This window comes from Eucalyptus grandis, chromosome 1 (assembly GCF_016545825.1).
Source record: "Eucalyptus grandis isolate ANBG69807.140 chromosome 1, ASM1654582v1, whole genome shotgun sequence".
Classification (NCBI taxonomy): Eukaryota; Viridiplantae; Streptophyta; class Magnoliopsida; order Myrtales; family Myrtaceae; genus Eucalyptus; species Eucalyptus grandis.
In genome coordinates, this window is record NC_052612.1 from 41101758 (window position 1) to 41119896 (window position 18139).

The 18139-nt window shown below is 40.5% G+C and overlaps 1 protein-coding gene across 1 annotated transcript; it reads left to right on the top strand.

Moving 5' to 3' along the window:
• Positions 1 to 1024: 1024 nt before the first annotated feature.
• On the top strand, positions 1025 to 7767 carry LOC104443246. Its single transcript, XM_010056583.3, has 10 exons — positions 1025 to 1464; positions 3124 to 3346; positions 3486 to 3643; positions 3748 to 3893; positions 4508 to 4570; positions 4672 to 4764; positions 5230 to 5391; positions 5956 to 6044; positions 6356 to 6524; positions 7171 to 7767. Exons 1-10 carry the CDS (start codon positions 1362 to 1364, stop codon positions 7177 to 7179), a joined length of 1215 nt encoding a protein of 404 aa, XP_010054885.2. The 5' UTR covers positions 1025 to 1361; the 3' UTR covers positions 7180 to 7767.
• Positions 7768 to 18139: the final 10372 nt, after the last annotated feature.

Here is an 18139-nt window from a genome sequence, read left to right on the forward strand (position 1 = left end):
GTTTGGGTGTTTTGGGCCTTTCAAAGCCCATTGAGGGCAAATTTGAGTGTTCGGCCAATTTTTTACCACTTATTAGGGTAAAATTATTATTTTTCTCCCAAACTGCTCTCACTAACATTTTAATTTCTGGTTTTCATTTTTTGATTAAACTCAAAATCTCCAATTTTGATATAAGGCTACTGCCAAAATTTAAGTTATAATATTCTAATACTCCCCTTCACACATAAGCTAAACTTTGGCCTTAATTTAAAGAGTGAAAATGTTCGATTGATTTTTCAAGAGTCCTGACAAGGCTAGATCCTATGTGATCTTTATGAGAGGCTGGCTAACTCCCAACAACCAAAATTGGCCTTGTTGGATTTATTTATTTTTTGATAAATAAAAGTGCTTTACAAAATGGGATTTTTCTAAATACCATTTTAAACAAAATTCTTTCAAAATTTACTTTTTTATAATTTATTTAACATCGTTTCTATTTCAAAAAACCCTTTTATCATATGCCTTGCATTTTCCCAAAATGTTTCCTTAAAATCCATACGGAATGTACCCAACCTCAAGACAGGAAGTGAATGCTCAAGAAATTGATCATCTAACAAGACATGATGGGGAAGTAACATATCACGACGAGGTTTGAACTTTTGAGGGATATTTGTTCATTGCGAAGCCGTTTCATATCAATAGCCATCTAATCAGTCGAGAATCGTAACGAAGAAGAGCGAGAGAGGAATGTAGAGTTCAATACACTACCACCAAATGAAGACTATAAAACCCATATACACGGCTAGAGAGAGCAAGTGGACTTAATTATAATTAAACCACAACTAACCTAATCGTAATCCTAGTCGCATCTCTTAATAATAACAAATCGCCAACGGGGGATAGCTTCGCGAGATTAGGTGGGCACTTTAACTTCCCTGTAGTTAGTGCAGGATAGCTTTTCGAGATTAGTTATGCATTTTAAATGTCCTTTACTCGAGGGATCTAAAATCAACAGGGCAGGGGATTATTGACCTAATTTTGCCCCTGATTGCGCCGGTTCCTTATGGCGGCCTAATGATCAAAAGGCGGAAGAGGAAGAGCTTAGACCCGACGCGACGCGGTCGCCACGCATCGAACCCGGAAATCGGAAATCTATTTTAACGAGGAGCGGAGAGCAGGCGAATCGCACGCGCAGGCCAATTTCAATTTAAGAGGAGAGAGGGATATAAATGGAGAGAAGGAGATGAAAGATTTCTGCAGGAACCGCCTTTTCCACTTCTCTTAAATTCTTCACGGCTTGGAGCGATAGCTAGCAAGAGCGAGGGAGAGAGAGAGAGAGGGAGAGAGATCGAGTTCGTCGTTCGCGAGCCTGCTCGCTAGCGATGGGTTCGCCTCTCCTCATCTCTCCGCTTCTTCTCGCCGTCTCCCTCTCCTCCTTGCTTCTCGCTCGCCCCAGCCCGATCCCGGACTCCCCGGGCTTCAAACGTACGTGCTCTCTCTCTCTCTCTCTCTCTCTGTGGATTGGGTCTGGGGGAATTTTTTTTGAAAGGGTCGGTGGAAGTTTTATTTTTTCTTGTTTTTTGGTCGAAAGGGTATGTGGAAGTTGAGTCGAATTGTGCTTGAGATGTGGGTATTACTCGAGGTCGACGATTCGGGATTGATAAGCATGCTGCTTAACGTGGAGAGTTTAGGTTGTCGAATTGCCAAAAATCTTTACTTGGGCTTTTCTTGTCGAAATGCAAGAGTTTGGTTCTGTCTGCGGCTGCAACATGTTCTAGACCGATGAAGTTGTTTGGGTTTTTCTAGGGATAACCTGAAACGAGAGATTGCCATGGTTTTCCTCGCTATGTGTTTGTTTGAGCTGATTGTGCATTTCTTTCTCTCTTGTTAAGTAATGGGCTCGACGTTTCTTTGTACTCCCAAATCTCGTCAGCCTTCAGGCTTTTGGAGTAAATGTTCGCCACAGGCGAGTGTCAAGGAGTTCCCCATCTTTTGCTATTGGAGTTGTTCTGAGTAGAACTTGTGTTTCCTTGGCTCATAGCTCATGCTTAGGCTTTTAAATATAATTGTCAAACTAGGTATGGTAATGGGCTTGGACCGTTGGCTCCCTCTTTTGTTCTCTCATTATGAGGTATTTCGACTTTAATTATGTCTCATGCTGTCTGCCGCCATATTAAATTGTCTGAAGCAACGAGTAGAATATTTAATGCATTAGAGTGGGAAAGTTCAAACTTATGAGATGTGCTCTTGATGTGAAGTTGAAGGTCTGTTTACAAAAATCTCACTCGATATCGTGCCCGTCCATTATCTGGATGATTGTCAGAGTTCTCCTCTCCCTTCCAAATGGTGCTCTTGAGAAGTTGTGTGACACATGTTCGTATTGGAGAGAGGGTATGTGGCAGCCATGCAAGAGTTTGGTTCTTAGGTGCAGATTGCTTGCCTTGAGCGAGTTAGCAACTAGATCTCTGGTCTCTAAGTTATAGATGCATTTGACCATGGTTGAAATGGGGGTGGTGTTACTAAGAGATTCCTGGTTTTGGTGGTTTTGTGAAGACTAGAAGGGAAGGGTTCTCAATAACAGTGCAAACTCGGCACTCTTGTTCTTTGATTGATGTCTCACAGGTCATCTATCAGATGCTGAATTCATGAAATGATGATGCTATCATCGATCAAAATTGTTTCACGCTCCTCTTGTTTGAAATGTCTTTACTTTTACATTTTCCTTGAAAAACTGTTTCTAGTTTTGTATTCTTGAACCTCTGGTTAGGTTTTGTTTTGGATAGGCATTTTTATTTGTATAGCTGGATAACCAATTAGAGGCTACATTCAAAGTCTAAGCCATCTTGCAAGTTTAAGGTCTTCTAGACTCTCTATAAAAGGGCAAATAAGTGCTATTTTTTTTCACAAAAGCATCAGTAGAAACTTGTGCTTCAAGCAGAATGTTCTTTTATTAGAGCTGATAATGTAAGGCTAACTAGCATCGATGATTTGACAAAACAGAACACACTTTTTATATATGATTTGTGGTTCAATTAGTGTTTTGGATGTAATTTTCTCGCTAGCAATTCATTTTGATAATTTCTTTAAGTCAGATGAATGGTTTAGTTTGTTAAAAAAATGTTGACTCGCATTTCTGACCTGCAGGGGTAAACCTAGAGCAACCATCTATTGATTTCACACCATCAACACTCTCCGGCCTTCCATCAGGCCATGGCACTAAAGAAATCGTAACGTGTGAACGTGTTGAGGTAATTGGTCTATCCCGATTGAGACTTGGAAGTTACTCCAGTGCACTACGTGTTACTTTGCTTCCATCAGAATCAATTCCGGAAAGATTACATGGCAAAATTCAGGTTTGCTTTCACCGGTAAGTTGAACTTTCTTGTGTTAGAGATGATATTCTGCTTTATTATCTTTCTCCATGGTCATCTGTTCCTTTTTTTTAATTTGATAGACTGTTGTATTTCCAGTTGGCTTAGTTTCATGTTTGATTCCTATGCCTCCAGGAACTCTTCTCTCACATCGTGTGAATGTGAAAAAGATGAGTGGAAGAGCATTCAAAAAGGCATGTGGAGTTCTGTCATATCACCCTATGAACATAGATATGTTGATGTCAAAATCATCGGTGAAGCTCCTATTCCTATCAGAGTCTCCATTTCTGAAGGTCTGGCTACTTTCTTAACTGAATCGTGTTCTATGATACACCTCTACATACATATTGCACATACTTAAGGAAAAATAGCTGAGGCTTTCTATTTCTTTTTGCAGAGCCTCAACAGTGGCGCCTCCTTTGTCTGGCATTGGGATTTATACTGCTACTGCTGGCCCCATTTATTAGCAGCTGGGTTCCTTTCTACTATAGCAGTTCAATGGCCATAGGAGTTTTGCTTGTCATTATTATCCTTCTTTTTCAGGTATTCCTCCTTCTCTTAAGAATATTTCACCAATTAGGCACCAGTAATAGCATTTCTCTCCTGTGTCTAGAGCATGCTATGGCAATTCAAAATGAAGCAACTGTGTTTTTTTCCTTCGGTCTTTTACTGCCCATGGCTTGTTGGGTCCTCCAGATGGGAGTTTCACAAATGCTCTTCTGGATATACTTGCAGGAGCCAGTTTCTATTGGTTGTTATAAACACTATATCCTGGAGTATTTCCTTTATGCTTAACTATAGTATTGTGCTATACCAATCTCTTGCTGACACATCTGTTTATGTTATCTTCTACATATACTAGCACAAATAAACAATCGCGCTAGGTCTCATGTCTCTAAAAGTATGATATGGACTTATATGATCAGCCAATTAGATATTTTTGCTGTCACTTTGTCAGTCAGTTGCCTTCTCAAGTGAGACATGAGTGATGTTCCAGATTGTAGATTCCTCATTTTCCAGTAAATTTACCAATGGCAATTAGTGGGCGCTGTATTGACCTTAGTTTTATATAGTTATATTTATGCCTCGCAAACTCGTATTTTGGTGAAATGTGCACACCATGATTTTCCTCAAGGTGTCCATTTACTATGTTGCAGGGGATGAAATTATTACCAACTGGGAGAAAAAATGCCTTCTACCTCACTTTATATGGATCAATGGTAAGTGCTTTTCCTGTGAGCCTGTGTTATCAAAGGTTTTTTGTGCCCCATTCGCTTAATGGGCCATGTGAAGGAATCTCATATTAAATTAACTATGGCAGCTTGGAGCTGGATCTTTTCTTCTACATCAGTTCTCAATGATGGTGAATTCAATTCTTCTCAGTTTTGGATTTAGTGAGGAGATGCATAACCCGGTAAGTCCTATCGGTTGTACTTTCTTGAGAGATCTGTCTTTATTTTGTGTAAGTAATTAGTTGATAGGTGTGGTACCGTGTTTGCGAGTTCCTTTTTCAAGGAAAATTTTGCTTTCGAATTTTCACTGGCCAAAGCTGAGCAAGCTCCCTTTTCCTCCCTCAAATTTTGAGCACATGAAGGTTAAAAAGTCTTTGGATCCACAGCTGTTCCTTGTTTAACATCCTCTGGCAAGTCTGAACACCTCTATATCTATGAATCCCTACAGACCTTGTTTTACTCTTACACACCCTGTATTTGTAGAAGGGTGATCCCTGGAAAAGATCACAGACTTTCTTTTGATCAGGGTCTGTTGGATTTTATAATCAAGTTTCTGTACTGTACTTGATACTCATTTTGCTACTTACATTTTCAAGGGAACCAGGTTAGTGAATGATGATTGGTTTATGCTCACTTTCTTTTTACAGGTATCTGTATTTTTACTAGTGGGAATTGTTCTAGCTGGAGCTGCTTTAGGCTATTGGATTGTTCGGAAGTTTGTGATTTCAGAGGACGGGAGTGTGGATGATGGGGTTGCCCAATTTGTGAAATGGGCGATGCGTGTTGTTGCTGCTACGTTGATCTTCCAGGTGCACTATTTTATATTTTTGTTTGTTACATATTCTTGCTTTCTATTTGGGAGCTTGGATGACACTTTGAGAAAAACTCATCAAGTATCTATAAATTAGGCTGTGGGCAATACTACTGAACTGGAAGTGTTTTCTCTGGTATGGATACATTCCCTGCAGGAGTGTGTCTCAAGTATGCATATCAGAGTCCTGTACTAACCTCACATGTCTTGGCAAGTCCGAGATAGGTGCTACATTAGTAGAAAAGTCTGATGCCCACTAGATTTTCTTTTTAGGTTAAATTGTCCGGGTATCTCATAGATTTTGATAAAATTGTGGGAATATCCTTATGGAAATTGCTTGCTCTTGGGGAAAAGAAAAGCATTAAGCCATCTAGACATGTCCGCTGCACACTTTATGCACCCATTTATCCATGTCGCTTATGGTTGATGATCTTCCCTGTCATATTTGCTAATCTTATTACCTTCTTTAGCTTTTACTTGACTTAGACACGACTAAGGCATTTTGCTTTTTGTGAATCTTCCCTCATACATTGGCTATAATATGTTGGATTTTGTGTTGCAGAGTACTTTTGACACTCTTTTGGCAGTGGGGGCGCTGGCTTGTTGTTCGGCTACCTGCTTTTTGGTGACTTCAATTTGGAGTGAGGCAGCGTAAGTTGACTAATCTTCCTTTCATGACATATTTGACAATTGCATAAAAAGAATCCCTACAAAGTGGTTGTACATAGACAAACATTTTTTTCATCTATGGTCCTTTGTCATTGCACAAAAAAAAAAAAAAAAAAAAAGGCCCTATTTTTTGGGTTACTTTCAGGTTACTTGCCAGTTCACCTCAGTAAGATGATGAGTTGGACTGCGTTCTTGTAGATCATAGCTGATGTCTTTCTGGAAGATATCATTGTATACAAACTTCTGATTTTCCCAAGTCACATCTAATAAAATTTTCCCTTGATTTGTTGCAGGTATGAGCCGTATTCTTTGAACTGGAGTCCTACACTGTACTGGCCTCGGCAGCCATCTGGAAAGTTCAATCGTGCTGAATTTCTTGCAAGGTCACCAGACAATTTCACCAGAGAAAGATGTGGAATAGACCTAACAAATCTGCTGCTTGGTTGGACTCTCCACTTAAAAGTATGGTTTGCTACTGGCACTTATGTTCCTCCCCGTTGCCTATCTCCTGGTGTCCAATTTGTGCGCTTAACTTATGAGCAAGGCTGCAAAATTACATTCAGATGCTTTCCTTTTGTGACCAGCCTGAATGTGTTTTGTCTTACTTGAACTAGGTTTGGATAATGAGCTAAAGGTTTTGTGTTGCCATCTGACTCTTGTAAATATCTGGACTTGGCCAAGGGACGTTGGCAATCCTTGTCCAAGTTTTAGATGGTGACTGTTTAACCTATTAGGTAAATGCTAAAAGAAAGTGAACTTTTCACTGGTAGAAAGTCGTATGTGTGGATATGTGAGGTTTTCTTGGCCATTTTGCTTTTAATTCTCAAAACTTAATATGATATCTCCAAAATTCGTGTTCCCGTTTTGTTTTTGCCATAGTAGTTCTTTCCATATCAAAGTGGCATACCCTCTGGAAAGATGAATGTTGCCACACTTACATGATTGACCAGGACATATTATGGGTATGTTACCCTTACCAGAAGAATCATGACGTGGTTTGTTTGCACGTGCTAGGATCTGATATTGCTCATGGCAAGATGATTTTAGCTATTCAACTGGAGGTACCCTAATAATCCAATTGCTCATGCTTGTATTTGTCCCAACACAGGTTCTGTAACCCCGCCTGCTAGTCAATTGACAAGGAACTCTGTGGATTACTATTCGACTCTTCACAAGACACCCAACCGAAAGAAGTACACAGAGCAAGAATGGGAAGACTCGAAGGCACACTGGACCAGGCAAGCTATGTCAGAGTTGGCATCCTCTCCGGAGTTCACTGACTGGATCATCGAGCATGCAGACCGAATACAGATCACTTCCGGCAATAATTCAGATGAAGCTGTTCGAAGTGATTCTGACTCCACCAATGAAGCCACTCTAAACAGTAGCAATGGGTTCAAATTATTTAATTTCTGGTAGCCAGATGCAGCATCTCCACATTGTAAGATGCTTGTAAAGCGGTTCTGACTGTTAGTCTGACACATAGCATTAGGATAGTGGGTAGGAGAAAACATTCTCAGATGTAGAATTTTTGTTTGATTCCATCAATCTTGTATCGTAGAAAATTTGTCAGTTCACTCTCTGTTCATTTCTCATCTTATTGCTACTAGCAGGCTTACATTGCAGTCAACTTCTTTTGGTACACAATCGAAAGGCATTCGAGGGTTACTTGGATCATCATTAATGACACATCTTTATTCTCCCATTTTCGACGAGTGAATGTGAACGGAAAATCAACATTTCATGCCCGTACCATGATGTTTAATTCTTGTTGTCTGGTGTGCGGAATCACATTGTGCAGGCCTCTAAATGGAGTACCGATGATTGATATAAGTCCGAGGCCGGTGTGTTTAGCCCCGTTCTTTCTGAGTATGCCTTAGAATTTGGCCACGAACTAAGGAGACGGAAGCAGTTACACATTCCAAGACCAAAGAAATCACTTGCAAATCATAGGTAAAGAAGAACCTCTCCTAGACTCTCTAATCTATCCTCGGGTTTCTTGCAAATTCCTGACAAGATAGAACTCAACATTATCATATGAACGAAACAAACGAATAGAGCTCAATCTGCGATAGAATTTCACCGGGCCACTAGGATCACCACAAGGCCCTCAAAAGCTCTCATGCCTATCGGACAAAAGACACCCACGTATGATTGTTTCTGTCACGGCCACAAACGTCTCTCTCGCCAGGTTCCCAGCATGCCCCCTCATGATTCACAATAAACAATCATTAAAAAAAATTAGAAAAGGAGAAAAAAAAATGAAAATAATTTACAGATGGCGAGGGAAAGAAGGATTTGCAATTTCGTCTTCTTCTCGACGGTGATTTGGTGGATTCCACCGCCGCCACCACATTCTCGTCCCTTGGCCGCGGACGAAGATTCCACTTTAACTTTTTTTATTCGCTTTTAATCCACTTCCACATACCCGCACGGCTCTTTTCTCACGTGTATTGCGAATTAATTAAAACCAATCGTTTCGCTACAAGGTGCTTTGTAAGTCGTGATGACGATGCGTCGAGCGAACGCGATCGTGCGGCCCGCCGTTCCGTTCCGGTGTCTCTTCCTTCGTCATCGTTCTTCGTTTAATCCTCCTCCGCGTCTCCACTGCTTTTCTTCTCCGTTCTGGTCCGTATTTTTGAACGTTGAAACCGCGCCCAGCGCCCCCGCATGGCCGCATCGATGCAGTCCTCTCCTCGACGACCCTGATTACGTACCAAACTTCTTGAGGGCGTCGGCGCAGTTCAAAGGTCTAGATTTCAAGGGTCCGATCTATACTAATGCCTTGAGAAGTCGCGTTTTGAATGTACATAGGAAAATGTCAACGCTTTGAATGTCAATGTCATTGGGTCGTGCCAGAACTGGTCCAGCAGCTTGATTTCTTGACCTTCAAAGCTTTTATTTTCTTGTCTTGGTGCGAATTATGGTTCTTTGTTTGCTGCTGATTAACAAGCATCCGACTATTCTCCGCTCCACCCGTTTGGACCACACCACAGGCCGCCACGACAAAAGCACCGCTGGACCTAGCTTGCTACTTTTGAACTTTAGGCCTATTCACACCCAGATCCCCACTATCCTTCCAGGCATTGCTTTTGTCAGGAAAGCTTTTCAAATTTTGTATTTTTGCCCGGATTGAGGTCTCACCTCCTTAGTTTAACTTTTTAAGGTCACATGCGTGTCCCTTTCGAAGCATATGATTTTCCAAATATTGGGCAAGAGCTTGCATCTGCAAACACTGATGAAACAAAAGATTCGAATACCATGTCGCGAAAAAGGAAAAAAAAAAAAGCCCTAAATTTGCACATGAATTGGGCATCCGTGAGCTCTTTTGGTCTTTCCCGTTTGTTCTTTGAAAAGGGTAGTTGAAGAAGAAGCTGCCTAGTCGAACAATAGTTTTCAATTTCGAGCATTCCATCGAATGGTGCGTGGCTTTTGACAAGGAAGAGGTGCCAGGGCTTTTCTTTCCTGCACGCATTGCCAACCGACCCAATGAGTCTTCGCTCGCGTCTTGCGCGGATTGAGATTTTGATGAGACACTGCTAGGTGCCAGCTCGTCAACGTACAATTATTAAGAGAAAAGAAACAAATAAACAAGGAACTTCAAAATTTCCTCACAAGCAATGACGTGGAAGCGAAGATTGACATACAAAACTTATTTATAATGCGACGAATTATAACTAGGTATTCGAATATACGAATTATAGTCGAACGTCAAACAAAATACATTCATGACTTTTACACGTTGATTTGTATATCATCTCAACATTCGAAGTATTCTTCCATATATGAGGAAACGACATCAATGATCTATGAACTTTGATTTAGTATGCGTCGTCTCTGAATTTTTGATTTATTTAATGTGGTCTGCAAACTTTAGTCCAATGCGTAATGTTATTTTTGAAATTTTAATTTGTTCAATATGATTAATGAACTTTGGATACATGTTTGATTTAGTCATTAGCAGATAATCTAGAGATTATATTGAATATTGGATTAAATTGAATATTTATCAAAAGTATATGAATCACATTAAACAAATTAAAAATTTATGAATGACATTATATATTAGATTAGAATTTAGGGACCACATTGAACTTTTTAGGGACGACATTGTACACTTAACCAAAGATCATGAATCGTTTGTGTAATTATTCTTGTATATATTGCTCTTGGCGCATTCTTTATAAATAGGGAAAAAGCCATGAAAAGCCGAATTTTTTGCCCAAAGTGACACATTTATCCCTTTTTTTTTTGTGACGTGAAAAATCCCAAACTTTCTTTTAAGTGACACATTTATCCCAAACTTTTTTTGTGACACAAAAAATCCTGAACTTTCGTTATGTGACACATTTACCCCAAAATTAGAGGGCATTTTGGTCTTTTCATTTTTAAAATTTTTAAAATTATTTTTACTTTTTAAATTTATTTTCCTTCTCTCTTCCCTCGCCGGCTGGTGGCGAAGGGAAGCCGGCGTCCGGCGAGGGCTACCCTCGCCGGCGTCGGAGAGGCTGCCCTCGCCAGGCCTCGGGCTAGGGGCGGCCCTCGCCAGGCGTCGGCGAGGGCCGCCCTCGCTGCGTCGGGCGAGGGGTGCCCTCGCTAGATCGGCCAAGGCTGTCCTCGCCCGGCCGGCGGGCCGCCCTGCTGCGTCGGGCGGACGGCCCTTGCTCGTGTCGGCGGGTGTCCTGCCCTTGCCGAGATCCGCGAGGGCCGTCCTTGCCGTCCTCGCCCAACGCACGGGCGAGGGCGGCCCTTGCCGGCATAGGGCGAGGGTGTCCCTGCCCTTGCCAAATCTAGCGAGGGCCGTCCTCGCCCGTTGCCGGCGAGGCCGCGACACTGGCGAGGGCCACCCTCGCTTGCGTCAGCGAGGGTGTCCCCGCCCTCGCCCGACGCCGGCGAGGTCGCTCGACGCCGGCTTCCCTCTGCCGGCTCCACCATGGCGGCGGAGGGAAGAAGAAAAAAAAAAAAAAAAAAAAGAAAAAGGAAAAAACAGAATAAAAAGACAAAAATGCCCTTAATGGGGTAAATGTGTCACGAGTTTGGAAAGTTTGGGGTTTTCACGTCACAAAAAAAAAAAATTGGGGTAAATGTGTCATTTTGGGCAAAGTTCAGAATTTTTCGTGACTTTTTCCCTTATAAATATGATATTTCTCTTCGTACTTTTTTAAAAGTGATGATGTTAAAGTCTGGACAAACGCGATTCACATGTTTAAATGTGTGGTATTTGAAGAGGGCCTTTTGAGTCGGACCCCTCAAATGGCAAATATGATGGTGGTTTTGTAGGATAGTAACTAATTAATCGATTATTTTATGAAATCATGATTGGGGGTGTGGTCCTAAGCAAGACCTTAAAAGGTTTTGACAGTCCTGGAAGTAGACGGGCTAGAGGGTGGTTATCCCTCGAAAAATATAGATAACCCGCAGGCTTACCGCCACAATCCCCCTTCGAGGGGGTAGGGAAGCCACCTTGGATCCAAGCGGGCTTCCCCGGTGAAACATCCGGGCGCGCAGCACAGGAAATGAAGGGGGGTGCTCCGAAAGGGGCAAAATTGGTCGAGGGTATTCCCCTTCTTGGGGAAGAAAAACTAATTAATCAATTATTTTATGAAATCATGATTGGGGGTGTGCCCTATTTACTCCGTAATGGATGTAACGGTTGTAGGGTTTTCTTTTCTTCATATCTTTTAGTGCTTTGAACCTGAGCAAGTTCTTAAAATACTCATGGAGGAAACGGACGGGAGCTTTGCCGTGAGATGGGAGAGTCCGCGCTGTCCTCTTATTCCCTCTCTATCGAGAAAATAAAGATAAACATAGAATTAGAAGGCCTCACGGTAGTGAAGGTAGACCGTTAGGATTACAATTCTAGCTACTACCGAATAAGCAGGTATAGTAGCCTTCCGTGCATGAAGTAAGTAAGGGTGAATTAAATGCCCATAGCTAGATTGACACGGGCACTGTCCTCAATCATAGGTCACGGTTCCCTTGGTTAAAAAAGAACTTTTTATATTTTAGTGCTTATCAAGGCTCCTTGGCATACTTATTAGGGCGTTCCTGTTAATTTTTATTTTTTATTTTAATTTGTTATCCCTAGCCTTTACAATGTTCGAAGAGTCGTGTAGAATTATAAAAAACATTTAAATCGCTTTCCGCCACCGCCCCGGCAAATTGATTGGACTCCACCACAGGCTGCGGGGTTTAATTAATTAATTGGATGAAAAAAAGCGAGAGCTGACGCACGCAGGGTGCCATTCCTTTCAATCTTTGCAAACACTAGCACTTATCATATAAAGCCAAACTCTAAATCATCGCTCACCCACCCTATTGACGATCGAACTAGAATGCGTTCGTGATCAATGAGAGTACTTTAAAAAACGATTAGTTTGCATTTATCTAACAGTTTAAAAGAAATGTTTTTCTTATTACATAAGGGATAGTTGTTTTCTCCCCGGTCTGAATTTGTTGTTTTAAGTTCCATGGAAAATGTTTTGTGTAGATCGTTTAGTTCTTCATCATCCAAACACACTAGAAGTATCGGAAAACAATATATTTGAAATAATTTTCCTTCAAACAAGTGGACCTCTTGTTAAATATAATTAACATTGCATTATGTAAGGCACAATTGAAATGCTTATAATTGAATTAATACAAACACAATAAGTTAAATACTATTTTTATTACTTTTCCTGAGTTTTTCGTGACTATCTTCTGGCCGCCCTATCTTTTCTTGAGCTTCTAATCAATCGGTTGTGGTGAATAAGGGCCGTTAAGACTAGATCAGTATGTCCTCAAAGGCCTTAAAGACACGACGTATCAAATAGTGCGGCATAATCAAGGCAAAATAACCTCTATGTTATCTCTCTGACATGAGAAGGGTGGACGTCGTGCTAAGATGTAAGGTGAAGTGTTACAAATTATCTAATTAGCAAAAGTAGGTTTTACAATAATTTATCAATAAGAAGACGTATTGATCATATATGAATCGTGCTTTGTCATCTAGTTAGGAGATATCAAATTGACATGCCTCACGAGAATAGTAGCCTCAAGTAATCTCCTATAAATCTATTATAGATTTTGTGGAGTTTTGGTATAATACTGAAACAAAACGGATAATATTTTAAATGAGCTAATCCAAAAATGAAAAAATATATTATTATAACAATAGTACAATATGAATTAAGGATCTTGTGTTTTAGTTTATGATTCTCTATTGAGCATTGCACTCGTGACATCAAAATTTATGCCATTTCTACGTAACATTCTCAAAAGAACTTTGTTAATAAATATCCAACTCAAACATATCCTAAAGTTTCAAATCGTCCTTATTATTTTATCAATTCATTTCAAATAGAATATGCTTAGCAAACTATCTTCATTCTTCATCTAATCTAAATTAAAAGAAAAGAGACTACTTAAGTCATATTTAATAATCGCTCAGATCCTTTTATAGAAATAAACGAATTAAAAATGCTTTTGTTGTTTACAGAAATATTTAAGCATGAATTATGATGGACGACGGATGATGAATATATTTTATTTAGTCAATCATTTTAAGTGGTATAAACAATTTTTTTTAGAAATATATATATTTTTTAAAGTATCATATCTTCGTGAGATAAACAATAGCATGGGAAATGTGTTCACAGAAAAAAGGAGCGTGGGGGCCCCGACAGAATCCTGGACGCTGATTCCCGAATCCTGCCGCCCTGGCCGCCGATCGGTGGGGAGGGAACTCGATTCGCCCGACATCAATGAATTCGCGGGCAGCCCCGACCCGGCCCGCCGGGCAGCGCGGGCAGGACGACCCCCGCGCGAATAATTGGCGTTGGCCACGGACATGTCCCCTCCCATTTCGCGTCACGTCGAAGACAGAGACCTTAAAAAGGGAAGCAGCGCTCTCCTCTGTTCGCTCTGTCCTTCGCAATCCATCCGCCCGCTTTCCCCTCTCGAAGCCATCGGTCTCTTCGGGAACGCGGGCGCCTCCGTCGCGTAGCTCGTCTCGCGGTCGAATTCGGGCGACGTCCGCTTTGACGCGTTCCTGAAGATTACGCCGAGGGTGTTGAATTTTTTTTTCCTCTTTTTTTTTTTTTGGCCGTTGTGGTCGAATTCGGGGTCTATAAGAGCTTCGATTCGTCGCCCTGTCGTGAAGGGGATTGGGAATTCATTTGGATTTTGGGTTTGATGGGTATTCCGGGCGGTTCCCAACATTATCATATGAACGAAACAGAATACAGCTCAATCAGCGATAGAATTTCACCGGGCCACTAGGATCACCTCAAGACCCTCAAAAGCTCTCATGCCTGTCGGACAAAAGACACCCACGTATGATTGTTTCTCTCCCGGCCACGAACGTCACTCTCGCCAGGTTCCCAGCATGCCCCCTCATGATTCACAATAAACAATCATTAAAACAAAAATTAGAAAAGGAGAGAAAAAACGAAAATAATTTCCGGATGGCGATTTGCAATGTCTTCTTCTCGACGTTGATTTGATGGATTCCACCGCCGCCACCATATTCTGGTCTCTTGGCTGCGGCCGAAGATTCCACTTAACGTTTTTTATTCGCTTTTAATCCACTTCCACATACCCGCAGGGCTCTTTTCTCACGTGTATTGCGAATTAATTAAAACCAATCGTTTCGCTAGAAGGTGCTTTGTAAATCGTGATGACGATGCGTCGAGCGAAATCGATCGTGTGGCCCGCCGTTCCGTTCCGGTGTCTCTTCCTTCGTCATCGTTCTTCGTTTAATCCTCCTCCGCGTCTCCACTGCTTTTCTTCTCCGTTCTGGTCCGTATGTGTGAACGTGGAAACTGCACCCGGCGCCCCCGCATGGCCGCGTCGATGCAGTCCTCGACAACCCTGATTATGTACCGAACTTCTCGAGGGCGTTGGCGCGGTTCAAAGGTCTAGATTTGAAGAGTCCGATCTATACTAATGCCTCGAGAAGTCGCCTTTTGAATGTACATAGGAAAATGTCAGGGCTTTGAATGTCAATGTCATTGGGTCGTGCCAGAACTGGTCTAGCGGCTTGATTTCTTGACCTTCAAAGCTTTTATTTTCTTGTCTTGGTGCGAATTATGGTTCTTCGTTTGCTGCTAATTAACAGGCATCCGACTATTCTCCGCTCCACCCGTTTGGACCACACCACAGGCCGCCACGACAAAGCACCGCTGGACCTAGCTTGCTACTTTTGAACTGTAGGCCTATTCACACCCGGATCCCCACTATCCTTCCAGGCATTGCTTTTGTCAGGAAAGCTTTTCAAATTTTGTATTCTTGCCCGGATTGAGGTCACATGCGTGTCCCTTTCGAACCATATGATTTTCCAAATATTGGGCAAGAGCTTGCATCTGCAAACACTGATCAAACAAAAGATTCGTATACCATGTCGCGAAAAAGGAAAAAAAATGCCCCAAATTTGCACATGAATTGGGCATCCGTGAGCTCTTTTGGTCTTTCCCGTTTGTTCTTTGAAAAGGGTCATTGAAGAAGAAGCTGCCTAGTCGGACAAAAGTTTTCAATTTCGAGCATTCCATCGACGGGTGCGTGGCTTTTCTTTCTTGCACGCATTGCCCACCGACCCAATTAGTCTTCGCTCGCGCCTTGCGCGGATTGAGATTTTGATGAGACATCGCTAGGTGCCAGCTCGTCAACTTACAATTATCAAAGAGAAAAGAAACAATAAAACAAGGAACTCCATAATTTCCTCACAAGCAATGACGTGGATGCGAAGATTGGCAGACAAAACTTATACAAAATACATTCATGACTTTTACACATTGATTTGTATATTATCTTAGCATTTGTAGCATTCTTCCGTACATGGGGAAACGACATCAATTATCCATGAACTTTGATCCAGTATACATCGTTTCTGAACTTTTGATTTATCAAATGTGGTCGCAAACTTTAGCTCAATGCGTAATGTTGTATCTGAAATTTTAATTTGTTTAATATGATTTATGAATTTTTGGTACATGTTTAATCCAATCATAGTAAGATAATCTAGAGACTAGATTGAATTTAGGATTACATTGAATATTTATCAAAAGTATATGAATCACATTGAACAAATTAAAAGTTTATGAATAATCTTGTATATTAGATTAAAATTCAATGACCACATTGAACTTTTCGCGTTGAACATTTTAAGAACAACATTGTACACTTAACCAATGATCATGAATCGTTTGTGTAATTATTCCTATATATATTGCTCTTGGCGTCTTCTCTATAAATATGATATTGCTCTTCGTGCTTTTCTAAAGTGATGATGTTAAAGTCTGGACTAACGCGATTCACATGTTTAAACGTGTGGTATTTGAAGAGGGCCTTTTGAGTCGGACCCCTCCAATGGCAAATATGATGGTGGTTTTGTAGGATAGTAACGAATTAATCGAATATTTTATGAAATAATGATTAAGGTGTGCCCTCTTTGGTCCGTAATTAAATAATGGTCGTAGGGTTTTCTTTTCTTCTTATCTTTTAGTGCTTATCGAGGCTCCTTCGAATACTTATTGGGGCGTTCCTGTTAAATTATTTTATTTTATTTTAATTCGTTATCTTTAGCGTTTCCATTGTTCGAAGAGTCGTGTAGAATTATTAAAAACATTTAAATCGTTTTCCGGCACCGCCCCGGCATTAATCACGAGCAGTCTTATTGCCTGCAAATTGATTTGACTCCACCACAGGCTGCGGGGTTTAATTAATTAATTGGATGAAAAAAAGCGAGTGCTTACGCATGCAGGGTGCCATTCCTTTCAATCTTTGCAAACACTAGCACTTATCGTATAAAGTCAAAATCTAAATCATCGCTAGCCCACCCTATTGATGATCGAATTAGAATGCGTTCGTTTAGCTGAAAAATTCGTGATAAATGAGAACATTTTTTTTATAAAAATTATTTAAAAAAGATTAGTTTTCATTTATCTTAGGGTTTGGAGGATATGTTTTCCTTATTACCATAAGGGATAGTGGTTTTCTACCAGATTCGAGCTTGTTGTTTTTAATCAATGGAAAACATTTTATGTTGATAGTTTAGTTCTTCATCAACCAAACACACTAGAAGTGTCGGAAAATAATTTATTTGGAATAGACCCTTAGTTAGAATTTAATTAACATCGCATTTTGTGAGGCACAATTGAAAGTTAAAACTAAATTGGAACAAACGTAATAAGTTAAAAGACTTTTTAGTACTTTTCTTGAATTTTTTGTGACTATGTTATGGCTGCTCGGTCATTTCTTGAGCTTTTAGTCAATCGGTCGCAGTGGAGGCAATAAAGGCCATTGAGACTAATCAGTATGTCCTTGAAGGCCTTAAAGACATGACGTATCAAATGGTGTGACACAATCAAGGCAAAAAAACCTTTATGTCATGCACAAGAAAGGTGAATGTGATCCTAAGATATAAGGTGAAGTGTTACAAATTATCTAATTAACAAAATTACGTTTCGTGATAATTTATCAATAGGAAGACACGTTGATCATATCATATATGAATCGTGCTTTATCATCTAGCTAGGAGATATTAAATTGACATGCCTCACTAGAATAGTAGCCTCAAGTAACCTCCTATAAGTCTATTAGGGATTTCACGGAGTTTTGGTATGATACGAAACAAAACAAATAATATTTCAAGTGAGCTGATTCAAAAATGAAAAAAAAAAAACTATTATAATAATAGTGCAATATGAATTAAAGATCTTGTGTCTTAGTTTACGATTCTCTATTGAGTATTGCGCTATTCAACGTAACATGCTCAAAAGAACTTTGTTAATAAATATCCAACTCAAACATATCCTAAAGTTTCAAATCATCCTTATTATTTTATCAATTTATTTTTTAAAATTGAGTTTCAAATATAATATGCTTAGCAAATTATCTTCATTCTTTTTTTTTTTTTGATACCCAGGAACCCCGTATAGCCGGCAGCCGGCGGGTAAATCCTGGAACGACATTAGTAGATGACCCACCACCCCAATGTTGGATTTAAGATCCCGTGCGACTCGTGGGATTCGAACTACTTCGTCCTAGGTAGACATTGTGGGAGCTCTTATCCAACTGAGCCATCGCAGGTGGTGGTA

Bases quoted from the DNA above. Each gene is read 5' to 3' on its own strand.
- LOC104443246 (XM_010056583.3), top strand. From the start codon at position 1,362: ATGGGTTCGCCTCTCCTCATCTCTCCGCTTCTTCTCGCCGTCTCCCTC. The intron at 1,465-3,123 runs GTACGTGCTCTC...TCTGACCTGCAG, and splicing joins GGACTCCCCGGGCTTCAAAC to GGGTAAACCTAGAGCAACCA. The intron at 5,392-5,955 runs GTGCACTATTTT...TTTGTGTTGCAG, and splicing joins CTGCTACGTTGATCTTCCAG to AGTACTTTTGACACTCTTTT.